Source organism: Euprymna scolopes, chromosome 35 (assembly GCF_053919585.1).
Source record: "Euprymna scolopes isolate OS-2025 chromosome 35, ASM5391958v1, whole genome shotgun sequence".
NCBI classification, from domain to species: Eukaryota; Metazoa; Mollusca; class Cephalopoda; order Sepiida; family Sepiolidae; genus Euprymna; species Euprymna scolopes.
Window position 1 is genome coordinate 29,318,507 of NC_136516.1, and position 14,755 is coordinate 29,333,261.

At 32.9% G+C, this 14,755-nt stretch overlaps 1 protein-coding gene across 1 annotated transcript in view; it reads right to left on the reverse strand.

The window, feature by feature from the left end:
- Positions 1-14,692, reverse strand: part of LOC145259773 (NAD-dependent protein deacetylase sirtuin-1-like) — a 43,774-nt gene extending 29,082 nt beyond the window's left edge. The window contains exons 1-4 of the mRNA XM_080117521.1: positions 14,065-14,692; positions 9,511-9,572; positions 5,687-5,762; positions 2,161-2,405 (exon numbers count right to left, since the gene is read on the reverse strand). Of these exons, the coding sequence (XP_079973647.1) occupies positions 2,161-2,405; positions 5,687-5,762; positions 9,511-9,572; positions 14,065-14,551 (870 nt within the window). The 5' untranslated portion in view covers positions 14,552-14,692. The remainder of the gene's footprint in view (positions 1-2,160; positions 2,406-5,686; positions 5,763-9,510; positions 9,573-14,064) is intronic.
- Between the last annotated feature and the right edge of the window lie 63 nt (positions 14,693-14,755).

Here is a 14,755-nt window from a genome sequence, read left to right on the forward strand (position 1 = left end):
GCATTTAAATTTCTACATGATTGTAGAGTCAGGGAAGCAGGAAACAAGGAAAGAATACTAAAGTCTAGTAATTCGGAAAACAACTATTAGAGTAGAAATCTTTTTGCCATCTAGGGACCTCTACAGCAAAGGAGTGGGATTTTGCTGCTTGTCAGGTTAGCTAAAGGTATTTATGTTGAGTGGGCACAAGTGTCAGAGAACATTTCATTAAAAGACATTCTAGAACAAGCACAGGAATGCAATATTGTGTCGATGGTTGACAGTTGTGGGATGTATTAGATTGGAGACTCTTTTTGGAACCTTACCTAAGCAGGAGAGTAATGTACTAGCTTTGTAGAGATATAAGATACTGGTAGATGTGAATAGTTTTCTAGCATTGTTGAGGAAGCCCACCTTCTTTACAGCAGCCTTGATAATGTCTTCTATATATTTGTTCCAATTCATGTTACCTGTGAAAGTTAGGAGTTTGAATGATGAAGTCTCAAGTAATTTTATTCGCAACGCTAACAGTTTTTTTGTAATTGTTAAAGGAAAGAAGCTTAGTCTTAGTAGCATTAAATATTATAACACATTTATGCCCTCATTTAACTACACACTGGAGGTTATTTTCTAAGGTTTCAGCCGGTGCCTTGAAGATGTGTACATTCAGTTTTCCCACATGTGTAATAAAGCACAGTGTGATCAGCGAATATACCCATCTTGGATATAATTTCATCAGGGGGATAGTTTATGAATATCAGGAATAAGAACAGTCCAAGGATTGACCCCCCCCCCAGATACACCTGCATTAATATCATGTTTGTATTTACAGCCATTGAGGACAAACTAGATTGTTACCTCGTCTAAATCTGATTATATTAAGCATTGGTCTAGAAATATCATATTTTACTTTGATAAGAAGCCCTTGTCAAAAACTTTTGATATATCAAGGTCTACTGCCCTAGCTTTCCTAGCTTTAGTACAAGATATATGCATTCAGAGATGATTGTTAAGATATTTTCAGTAGAATGGATTTGCCTAAATTCATATGAACTCAAATATGAGAAAGTATATTTAGATGGTGAGGCTATTGAGGTTACAGTTCTGAATTTTTTAGATGAGAGTTGATTGTTTATATTATTTGTTTTGATTGGACTATTGTTCCTATTTAGTGTTATTTGTGCAACGTTTCTGTCGGTGTAACCTTTGACCCTCGTCAGGCATGTTGGTCTTTATCTTAGAAAAGAAAAGAGAAAAGTTATTGGCTCCATATATGGTTTTGTATTCTAGGAGTTATTTTGTTTTTTTGCCATGGTTTCGTATGTGTAAAAAAAATTTGGTTGACAAAGGAAAGGTAGCTCTAATAATAGAATATGAAACCATCTATGGAGCCAGTAACTTTCCTCCTTTCTTTTCCAAGATAAAGGCCAACATGCCTGACGGGGGTCGAAGGCTACACTGACCGAAACGTTGCACAAATAACACTTAAGATGAGAACAACAGTCCAATCAAAACAATATAAGCTATTGTGGCTGTTCAAAAGTTTTGTTACTTTGGTAATACCATTGGAGCATAGGGTAGAGCAGGTGCTAGTATAATATCAAGAGCTAAGCATGAATGGAGTAAGTTTGGGGAACTTCTGCCATTACTAACTAGCAGAGAGTTACCATTGTTAAACAAGAAAAGAGTTTGATGATCTATGGAAAAGAAACTCGATTAGGATATGTGTTGCATAGAGAGAAATAATGAGAATGATACAATGGATGTGTAGTGTGACTCTTAAAAACAGACATAGATCTGATGACCTCAAAGTAAAATTAAATCTGAACAGTATAGATGTGTGCAGAACAAGAGACTTAGTTCAGTCACATTGAAAAAAACTGGGTGAAAGTGCTTGGGTTAGTAGATGTAGAAGAGTTGAGGTAGCAGAGTCAGTTGACAAGCGAAGGCTAAACAAAACATAGGAGGAAATCATAAGGATGCATTTGAGAAAGAGGGATAAATACAAACCTGGTCAGAGATATGGTTGTTTGGAAGTAAATTTTTTAAGTCATTTAATAAATATCATGTAAAACAAACATTAAACCAAATCTGGTGACGACAATAATGATGACCAACCAAAAATCATTTTGTTTCAATTGTACAAACATTAAAGATTTAAAATTCAATATGACGACTTACCCCAGCTCCAGTCAAGACCATAATCTTCTTTGAGGTTTTTAATAAATGTACAACATCATCAATAGTATTAATATTGTTCAGTTTTTTGCGTTTCGGAGGTTCTGTGATGAAATTTGCAAGCAAACCCCACAGAGTCATCTCATCTAAATCTGGCGGAATAAATGTGTCAGGAGAGATTAACTCTTTAAACAGCATCCGTGGATTTCGTCCAATACTCATTTGGCGCTGGACCCAGTTTAATGGACCTATGGAGAGAAAAAAAAAATAGTAATTTTAAACTTAAAAAAGGGGGAGGGCAATTACAATTCAATTATCGATATAAATTTAAAACATCAATTACTATAAAACTGCATCAGGGGCCCACCTATATATTAAATAAAATTTGTCATATGCACAATATTCAAACACCCTTAAGCAAGGTGCTTGCTTCTATCCCACCACAATCCATCATTCTTGGCCTTTCTATCTTTTTTTTATGCTTACCACCTTATTTTCCAACCCTATCAACTAACTCCATATACATACCACCCCCACTCCCAAAGCGTTCTGAGTATGAAACAAAAAATGCATCCTGGGTTGTAGTAGGTGAACATGAGGATGAAAATACAATTTGTGGACTTTAATATTTCTGTAATGATTATGGCAACACATAGGACACAAGACTGAAATGCAACACAAACCAATTGTCTACAAAATATTGGAACGGTTTGGGCACAAAATTGTTCATCGACAGTTGACATGCCAACAACCTAATGAAATCCTACACAAACTAATGAAATCCTACACAAACAATTTTGAAAACGATTTCATAGACTGGCCAGCAAAATAAAAGGATTCTTTATTTTGCCAGTTCCCACAAACTAGCCAAAATATCAGGTCACCCCATAAGTTCTGCCCGAATTTATGAATAAAGAAAATAAGTGATCAAATGTTACATTTTATTAAAAACTAGCGGAGGTGCCCAGTGTTACCTGGGTGTTTGTTTGGGGCGGGGTAGTAGACAGGCAGGCTCGACCCTGAGATGCGGAAAAGAAAGTGAAAGAAAACGTGAGAGTTTACCACTGCAAGCAGGTGTAAAGTGTTGAAATTTAGCGATGAAAAAGAAATGAAGGAGTTCACACAGGCGCAGAAATGAACATCTGACTGTAGGCCAGTCAAGCTTTCCACTTTCTGCAGTATTTATTTCCCCATGATGTTGGGGAAAACAAGCTCCCCACCAAAAAGGGGGAAATCTGGCAGTGTCCAAATGAATAGCAATTGTCTGATATGAAGGGTTTCCTCCACAATGATCAAAGCTGATTGCCTTCAAGACGTCCCGGCCCACAAGGCCAGGCGAATGTGCCTTCGCTTCGATTAGTTTCGCTTTATTTATACAAGAAAAACAAACACTGGAAACCAGGGATTTTTTTTAAAACTCGATCAAAATAAAGATAGAGACAATATACGGTTTTGAATCTGAGATATTATAATCTAGTGAGTATAAGGAAAGTTCTCCAAAATAATAACCTTGTCGAGAAACCCCACGAAAAAAGCCTTTCTTGAATATACACAAACGCGTGAGCTCATTTTGCCTTTTATATTATAGACTAGCGGGGGGTACCCGGTGTTGCCCGGTTGTTTGGAAGTGTGTGGTTTTGGGTAAATCAAAACACCCAAGTGTTTGTGACGGGGGGGGGGGGGGGGGGGGTAAAAGAAAAATAAAATTTTGGTAGGTAAGTATGAGGATCGAACCCGAACCCTTGAGGCAAAGTTGGCAATTAAAGTGTGAAAAAAAAAACATGCGATATTAACCACTGGGCCACCATGTAACACTAACGGAAACACGTTTGAATTTATTTAACTATTTAGAATTAGAAGGTGCCCGTTTTTAATTACTTAATGAGGTCAACTTTGACTGCAGGGTAGTATTTTATTTACTACAGGAATGCTTTTTAATTTTTTTTTTTTTTGTTTCCCCAAGATGTTTGGGGGGAAACCAGCTCCTCATAAAAAGGGGATTGTCCAAATTGAATAGCAATTGTCCGATATAAGAAAAAACTACACATTGATCAAATCTGATTGCTTTTGGACATTTCTGGCGATCGCAACTGGAAAAATACCAGCAGAATTAGTGTCACTTTTATTATAGGAAAAAGCCTAATCCACATGCGGCGAGCAAAAAATGTTGAATATTTTTCTTTTCAAAGTCGAGCAAATTAAATAGACAGGCGACCTTCATTGTTAACTCATAGATATTATGATTTAGATGTGATATAAAGTTTTAAGAAGTTGTGAGCCGACCAATCGCTTTTCGGAAAAAAGCCTTTTACAGACATACACAAAAAGCGAACATACATACATTTTTGCTTTTATATTTATAGATTTAATCATCAATACAGTTTTCCTGATTATCTATGACTTCCTTCCATCTATTAACAAGCTTATTAATGTCATCACTGTAGAATCCTTTTGACTTTGATTCGAAGAACTCACAAATGTCAGTTTTAACATCTTTCTGCATTACAAAAGCTATTTCTTCTAAATAATTGTGTAAGCTACGGAACAAATGGTAGTCTGAAGGACCATGGTCAGGAGAATAGGGTGGATGAGGATTTTTTCCCAACCAATTTCTTCGATCTTTTGTGAAGTGATTCTTGCTGTGTGGGGGTCATACATTGTCCTGATGAAATATCACCCCTTTTCGATTCACTAGAGCTTAGTTCAAACGCTCTAATCGCTGACAACAGATTTGAGCATTAATTGTTGCATTAGGTGGTAATAATTCAAAGTGGATTATTCCTTGGTAATCCCACCATATTGAAAGAAGAACCTTATTCCCATCAAGTTCTCTTTTCGGCCGTGGCTGAGGTCTTTCCCCTTTACCAAGGCATTGTCTACGACACTTAACATTTCGATAAAAGATCCATTGATAAGTCTATCCAAGAAAAATGAAACAAGTTAGCAAGAATGGAGAGAAGAGCAGATGTTGACTTAGGATTTGAGATTGTTTTCAGACAATTCATGAGGCACCCATTTTCCAAGTTGTTGAAGATGACGAACAGTTGTATGGCTTCAATTCAGTGTTATTACCAATTTCTCAACTGATAAAGCAGGATTTTCTTCAAGAAATTTATCAAACTCAACTGGACGTCTGGTTCGATTTTTGTCTCCAAATCTCCACTTCTGAATTTCACAAACCATCTTCTGCAAATACTTTCATTCACACGTTATTTTCCATAAACTGAGTGAATATTTCTAGCCGCTTCAGCAGCTGAGTTTCATTTCTTGAACTCATAAAGCATTATATGCCTCAAATGATTCTTAGGCACTTCTATGTTAGTAAAGTTATCAAGCAAATTTAAATTTTATCGTTCTGTAAAAAAAAGTAATCAGTTAAAATTAATCTAAAACATAAATATGTAAAAAATTACACAATATACACAATATTTTTTTAAGCTTTGTTCAATTTAAAAACAATGGTAAAAATTTGAATAGAACTTATGGGATGATCTTAGAATAAAAAAAATAGAAGTGTTCAAAAACAAACCTGAAACTGGCCTCCAAGCTTCTTCATCCAATGCTGCTAAATCACTGATTTCACTTACATTATCAAGATCATCATCCTAACAAAGACAAAGAAAAATAGAAAAGTACATTTTAAATTTTAATTTATGCCATAGAACCCGGCATTATCTGATTGTAAAATATGATTAAATATAATATTTTCATTTATCCAGATTTTGTATATATTATTATCGAGTCAATTCTGTATCTTATGAATAGGACACCAAATTATTTATTTTTAAATTTTAAAAGATAATATATAATAGTATTACTTACTGCATAATTACTCTGAAGAAAGGATAAAATTCATCTATATTCATCAATTTCTCTCAGAGTTGTTAGAGCCCTCTTAAAAATTCTTGTGAAATTTGTTAAAATTCTAATTGTTTGCTGATGTATGACCTTATATAAATGAATCTTGCAAGAGTAAGTCATTAACTTATTGCCAAAAATGCAATGCAACTCTTTGTGAAAACTGTTTTGCTCCTTGCTATAATGTGTAAATTTTATTTTGAATGTATAGCCTCTTGATTTCTAAAATATATCGTTGGGGGGGGGGGGGCCTGGTGGTTGTAAAATACACTGAAATATATTTTAATTTATCCAGATTTCGTATATATAATAGAGTCAATTCTTTCTGAATTATTTCATATGATATTGTATCTAATATATAGTCATGATTTCAAAAGTAAAAAAAAAAACTTGTGTGCCATCAGCCAGAATTGAAACCAAAAGCAAAATTTTAAAGCAAACAAAATGGGAGACAGACAGACATAGTAAGTTTTATAAATGACTAGCAGGGGTACCCGACGTTGCCCAGGTGTAGTGAGGTGTGTGTGGGGGGGGTACCTGTTTAAATATTATAACTTTTTTTTTTTTTTTTTTTAAATATTAAAAAAAAAAAAAAAAAACAAGCGAACATGATGCACAGAATAAGTGAACAAAAAAGAACAGGCATAAATAACCCTATTTAAATGTTAAAACTTTTTTTTAAAAAAATCAGAAAAACAAAAAAAAACAGCAAACGTGATGGGAAAATATTAAAAAAAAAAAAAAAAAAAAAGAAAAAAAAATGGCATAAATAACAGTTTCAATATTAAAACTTTAAAAATCAAAAAAAATATATATATCTGATATCTTGGCTCAAATGTGCAATCTTAAGATAACGACACTGGCACTATAACGAATACTCTACGATCGCATGAGTGAAGTTAGTTTAAATATAAGAAAAAAAAAAACAACCTAATTCAAGAAAAGATTTTTTTGCGCATGTGTTTGGTTAAATTGTCATGAAGGAACGATTTTTTGCTACCCCTCCCTGTAGAAAAATGTCCAGTTGAGAGTGAAGGAATATATGTTTTTAGCTAATTTTTTTATATTTGTCATCCGAAGGGTCAAGCTTCAAAACGATATCGATCTCGTGAAAATCCGTTGCCTCTGTCAAAAGTTTTAGGCAGGCATACAAACATACATTTAAACAGATATTTGCCCTTTATATTTATAGATTACAATGAATGAATATGCGGTATTGCCACTTTCATTGCATTCATTATTAATGTTTATACTCTGATTTATGCAAGTAAAATATTTTTATATTCTTATGTTTATTAAAATATTTTAGCTCCTTAAAAATATTTGATACCTCCACTTCCCTACAAAATATAGCTTTTGAATCGTAAACTGCTTCAACCAGTTCCGGAGTAAAAAAGTAAATATATCCAGATTTTTGTACAAGAAACTAGAATCTTGTTTAAGAAGTTTTCAAAGCAAAATTGGAAAATCTTATGGATTGTGAAAATAAAATGTTTCATGATCGAACAATATTTTTTGCAGGAATTTATTCCTATTTGAGTCAGGTAAATTATTTCGAGTTGAGAACAAATGAAGTCAAAGTTCTGTTTCTCCCATGAGGAAACAAGTTTCCATGATTGAATGATATTTTTTAGAAATTAATTTCCATTTCAGTCACATAAATTCTTTCCAGTTGAGATTGTACCCAATTTATAGTAATGATTTAAACAATGTATAAATAAATCGATGCAGCTTTCATTCCGAAACTCCTTTGGTGCCCGGCATTGTCTGATTGTAAAATATGCTTAAATATAATATTTTCATTTATCCAGATTTCATATATATTATTAGGAGTTAATACTGTATCAATTATTTCATATGATATCATACCCAATGTCTAGTTATGATTTCAAAAATAAAAAAAATAGTATGTCTTGGGTGCTATCAATTAGAATCAAAACCAAAACTGAAAGCAAAACTGTAGTATTAAAAGCTAATGATGTTACTACTGGACGACAGTCACTTTGACATTTAGTCATTAATAAACTAACATAAATGTACAAAATGTATAACAATTTGCGCATGCGTATCAGAATAGTTTTATGTGATTTATGCTTGGCAAGTTATGATTTCTTTCAATTTTGACCCCTTTAAAAACTATTTAAACCGGTTAGATTCATAAAAGAATGGTCAACAAAAAATGCAATTATTTGAGCTGTCTTACATCATTCTGCGACCTACTGTTTCAGAGGAGATACAATTTGAAAAAGTGAAGACAGACATAGTGAGATTTATAAAATCTCACTATGTCTTGGGGAGGGAGGGAGGGGGGGGCTTTGCCCGGTCGTAAAATACGCTCAAGTATATTTTAATTTGTCCAGATTTTATATATATTATTATAGAGTTGTGATTTCAAAAGTAAAAAAAAAAAAAAAAAAGTATTTGGATGCCATCAGCTAGAATCGAAACTGAAAGCAAAGCAAAACTGTATCATTCAAAGCTGGTGACATTACCACTGTACCAATGTGACTCGCATATGGACTAATTAAAAATAAACTAAGATGAATGTATAAACTGCATAACGATTTTTTCAATTCTGAATCCTTTTCGACCTCTTAAAAACTATTTTAACCAGCTAAAGACCCATAAAAAAATCCAATCATTTGAAGCCCCTAGCGCTGCTCTGCAAATTTTTGTTTCGAAGAGATAGTTTTAAAACATGGACACAGACTGACAGTGAGTTTTATAAATTAGATGTACCCAGTGTTCTGTTTATAGGAGAGTCAATATTTTGCTTTATAAATAAAATGAAACATTTTCCTTTCAATTTATCTATTCTAACTCATTTTTAGTTGTTACACAAAGTTTCAACTTAATAGTAAAATTTAGATAGTCTGGGACTTAATAGGTTAATATCAGGAAATAGAAATGTTAAAACATTTTGATGGGAAGATGATTGCCCGCTGTCTTTGGTGGTAATAGCTGTCCTCATCAGGTGCTCATCATTGTGTAGTGTTTGTGGTAGAAAAGGGACAGGAACTTGGTTCAAAGACAAGCCAGGATAACTGAATTTTAAACAAATAATCAAGACGGTTGACTACTCTGTGGTGTAGGGTTATGAAGAGAAATCGTTTCACAAGCCAATCACTGATAGCATTTGCACAGTTATTTTATTAAATTTCTTTGTCAAATAAATACATTTTCATAAAAATAAAATATGATGCTTTTCTTGTTTCATTCATTTTTTTTTTTTTTGGAATGCAAGTTCATTTGTATTCAGCTTTTTTCTGGTCGTAGTGAAAAATTGGTTTTTGGCTGGACATTTATTTATGGAATATTCTATCTGATATCACCTGATTGGAAAAAATTATGAAAAATTCTACAATCTTTTTTTTTTTCAAAAATTAAAACGATACATAAAATATGAAGATCAGTTTTGATAAAATTCGGAATTTTTAAGCATTTTTTTTTCTTTATCAAAAAGGAAATTCAGGCGGAAATTCATTGTTAACTTACCGGATTATCCATATCTGGATCATGCGAAAAAGACATATTTTTTGTGTCCATTTCTTTTTCCTCTGAAAGACAAACGTTTAGATTTTAAAATCTTATTCCAATTAAAAATAGAAAGAATAAAAACAAAGGCCAGAATTACTGAAGTATTGTTAAAATTAAATGTTCACCAAGAAAGTTTTGGGTTGGGATTTTAAGGAAAAAGTCCTAAACCCTATCCTACCTAACATCCTGTTTGCTAGAGATTCTTCACAGAAACAGACCAAAAATGATCCAAAGGTTGCTAACTGATGAAACAGACATCACTTGGGTTTTTGCTAGAGCCCTTTTAGCCAGATTGCAACTCTAATACAAATGGAGGCCACTTTTACCGATTTTGAGCTCACGGGATTAATTAGTCATATTGTATGAACTAGCTTAGGATTGACAAAAATGGACTGCAGTAGTCAGAAATGCTGTACGTGTTCAAGAAGAAATCGACTCAACTTGACCACGTCAATAGCAGTTACAAGTCAAAAAAAAAAATTAAATTTACAATTTTGTTTCATCCATCCTCAGTATCATCTACACATGGTTACAACCAGGTTTCACTCATTGAAAAATGGTACATATTCTATAAAGGATAACCTCTACTTGCATCGTCATATACTCAAAAGATTACATTTGGACAGGATAGAGAAATGTGTGCAAAATAGGAGACTTTGATGATATAGACATGTTGAAAGAATAGAAAAGAGTTGTTGTTTCCACAGCTCTAGAAGAGTTAAAGTAGCAGGTTAAGTTCAGAGGAAGGTCAAGGAAGTGATAAAAATGAACTTGAGAAAAAAGTGATAAATAAAATCCTGGCTAGAGATAGGTTACTTTAGAGGTCAATTTATAAAAGCTGTCCAACACATGCCTGCATTATGTGAAACCGAATATAGTGATGATACAATTGTCAATCTGTTTGACAACATTAGATTTTGCATGAAGGTGTCTTCATACACATTTTTTCATTAGAAGGACAATCTTTTTTATTTGAATTTATAAATTTCATACATGTTATCACATTAACATCTTTCATTTGACAAAGTTTTAATGATAGAAACAAATTTGATAACATTGGTATTAATCTCTATGATGTTCGCTTTATTGGTTGGAGTTATTTCAGTTATCTCCCATGGATTATATTCAAATTATCTCCCTTGGATTATTTTACTTAAAGTTAAATGAGAACGAACTTTCTGGCTTGAAAGATGCAACATTTAAGACCTGATCTTATCCTTTTTCTGGCGTGTCTTTCAAAGCCATAAGACATGGTCCAAAGTATCAATATACACATTTTTTCGTTAGGACAATTTTTTTTAACTGAATTTCTATAGTTCATACATGTCACAGTGACATCATTCGGCATTTCTACACTATTAGGACGAAATTTCAGAAATAGTAGTACTAAATGTCATTAAAACAAGGGCATCTATGTATTCATCGTATTTATAAGATGATTATATCTAAAAATTATGAAAATCAATAAAGTAGAAAATTATTTATTAAAGAAAATAAAAAATAGAATTTGATGAAAACAATTGTAAGAGACAGGAGAGTTCACAAGCGAAGTAATTTTCCAATAATAGCCGAAATTTTCCATCTACTAACACGATTAAAGTTGATTTTTTTAATAATTCAGTAATATTCAAGTAATTTCGACTGCATAATTTGGAAGCTACCATTAAAATTTATTAGAATTGACAAAAAAAAAAAAAAAAAAATTGTAAAAACCAGTGCTTTTTGATTTGAAAACCACATTTATATAGATATATTTAGAAAACAAGCAGATCAGACAGATTAGATTTGAGTAGCAGATTGGGTTGAACAGATCAGATTGGCTCAGGAAGTGAGGCAGGTCAAAGGGTTTAAGAAGAGGAGAAAATCAGAGGAGTTTGATGGAGTCATACAACTGAGTCTTAGCTGAGATTTTTAGTTTGAAAAATGGGAATGTAACTCAGATATAAACACGAGTGGCGAGACTCTAACGACACACATACACCCATTATCAACAAGTCAAATACGCAACGTGTTTTTTTTAAGTGTCTTTGTTGAGTTTATTTTGAATACAACTTGCAGGCCAGCAGCGCATGCAATCTTGGCAACCACTAATGCTAAAGTCGATATGGTTATACCATGTAAAAACTGTAAGCTTTCATATTTGGTCAAATAAGAATCCTTTGGCTTTGTATCAAAAAATATTTTACAGATTTCTTCTTTTTCATCAAAACTTAAATCAACAGCTATTCATAAATAGATTGTAGTCAGATGGTAAAACATCTGGATTGAATAGGGTGGGTGTGGTTGAACTTCCACAGCGTCTAATTCTTGTTGCTAATCTAAGAAAATTATGATTTTCTCTAGATACAAGAAGGGTTCTGTTAGTATTCACCATGTAAAATGTTTTGTACTGATTAAATCCAAAAATTATCAGAATAAATATAAAGGAGTAAATAAAGTTTCTTGATTTAATGCAAAATTTCAATAAGGAGTGATTCTTTTTTTTTTAATCTTTCCCAAATTATCCAAATTTCTATCTTTTTCAAAATATCCAAATCTCTTCCGCTTTGTTTTACAAGATGCTTAGATGGTAAACAGAATAATCTTTCTATGTTTAAGGAGGGCGATTGCTTTTTGATTATCTTGTAGTTTACTGTTAATTCCTATTGTATTCAAATAAATTAGAGTGAAATTGGTTTCGACATTACATCCGAACAACTTATTTTTACTTAAACCACAATTTAGTAAGATGAAAAAAAAAGTTATAGAGTTTAAGAAAAATATAGTCGCCATCTTTTAAAATAAGTCAAAACTAGACTATAAGTACATAACTCAAGTTCATAAATTTTAGATAAGGACAGGAAACTATTTTTGTTTATTTTGTTGTTTTTTTGTTTGCTTTTTTTTTTTTAAAGAAAAAAAGATTCCCTGTACTTAACAAGTAAAAACTTGAGTTATCATCTTCCTTAGCTAACCCTTTCTTTGTTTACAAAGACAGCGACTCTATTTCCCAGTAGAGTTTCATTTTGGCATTTCACGTGTACGGTAAAACTTGCTATAACTTAGCGTTTTTAATGCTATTTTTTATTTAAGTAAAAAATAGTTTGAGTAAAACCACAAATTCACTAAATAATTTATATGACTGAAATAGAAATTAACGAAATTATTTCATTAGTTTATTTGAAATAACGAAAAATAAAAAATAACTGTTTTGTACAACTAAAATGAATTAAATAAATACTTAGTTGTGTGTGTCTCTCTCTATCTCCATAATTCGAAAACAAAACTGAAAAAACAATCATTTGTTTTTGCCAGGAAATATTTATTTTTGAAAAGATTAAACTATACACAGAACTTTTTTTGTTGTTGTTGTTTTAAAATATTTATGGTTAAAAAAGAAAAAAATGCAACATAAACAAACATGGCCTTGAGTTGACCCTGACCGATGATAATCCTCGCCCAATGGGCCAGATTAACTATTTTCTAGTCTGATCTTCTATCGGTACCTTCGGTTTCACGGAAACACTAGAAACTCAGTCCGCAGGGTTAAAGATACCGAATGTAACCGATATTTCAGCCAATTCCTATAACAAATAAATTCAAGCGGTCAGGATCTGGAAAGGAAACATTTAAACAAAAGCATAAATTCATCTTCATTTCAACAATCGCACGAAAAAAAATAAATGTATAAAAAAGTGGGGTAGAGGTAAACAAGTGCTCGTCGAAACACACGCACAAATCAGAACACACACGCATTAGATTCTGCACGTAAACACAATGTGTGTGTGTGTGTGTGTGTGTGTGTGTGTGTTTATATCCAATAAAAGATTTAAAGTAAGCGATTATTTGCTTCACAACTTTCGAATAAAAAAATAATGCCGACATTAAAATTGAAATAGGACGGGTTCTTTTCTGAAATAGTTGCTCCGTCGAGAAATAGGTTTTTCTTTCAGGATATTAAAAACGTTTATCATTTATATAAATAATAACTACTTTTTCGTCTATAAATTTTAATAGTTATAATTCTAGTCTCCGAAAATTGCTTTCGAAATCAGACAGTTTGAAAACTTCATAAGTCATTCTCAAGTATTCACGTTAACGATGTAAACATCATGTCGGACATGTTTTTTTTTAATATATACATATATATATTTTTTTTAAACATGTCCGACACAATGTTTACATCATAGACTTACACATTTGAAAGCATTTTTAAAACGTTTCAATTGTCGGATTTATAAAGTAATTTCGAGGCTAGAATTGTTGTTTTTTTATGGTCGACAAAATGCGCCTCTGTCATATTTAAGAACATAGCGTTCTTGGATACAACAGAGGCGCGTTAAAAAATTTGTTTTTATTTTGATTTAAAATATTTTAATAAAAAAATGAAAAAACATTAATTTTCGCATGCACCCCGCCCTGAGGTATCAAAGAACATGGCGTTCTTCGATATGACAGGGGCGCATGCAGAAATTACGGCTTTCGTTTCAATTTTTAAAAAAATATAAAATAAAATAAAAAAGTTATCTTTACCTGAAGTTTCGTTTAATGACATTTGTTGTTCGGTGTTAAATTTATCATTAATTCTCGTCGGCCCTTGTACTCTCCGGCCTTCTTCGATCTCCTCCCCAACATCTCCAGTCCCGTCGTTTAAATTCGTGCGATTGCGTACGTCACTTCGTCGTTCCTCCTCTTCCTCCATTGACTGCTGCCTCGGATCCGCTCTAATATTATTATTATTCTGATTATTATTATTATTCGTTATCTGGTTTTTCGCTTTTTCCCCGTCGCCGTCGTGGTCATGGTGGACTTGAAGCTTCGCGTTTTCGACATCGGGACAAGATGGTCTATCATTAAAACACGGGGTGACCATGGCTTCCGCTAATGGGCTCGAAGTCTTACCGGACGAATCCGCAACCATACTGCAGGCTCGATGTGGCACAAAAACTCCATCGGACTCGATTCGCGGACGTTTAGGTGAAAACATCGCCACCGTCTCGTCATTATCTTTGGCAGCCATGTTTGGTCACTGATTTGCGCATGTACAAAAAGCTAGCGCACGCACACAGCCATACGCACACATATCTAACCACAGACAAATACACACATTAATAGCTACACACGAGTTAGCTAGAAAAATCTCCATATAGGCACACTACTGAAAACAAACGTACATCCGCATTTAATCAAATAAATACAAATCACACTAGTTTCGTAATTATTA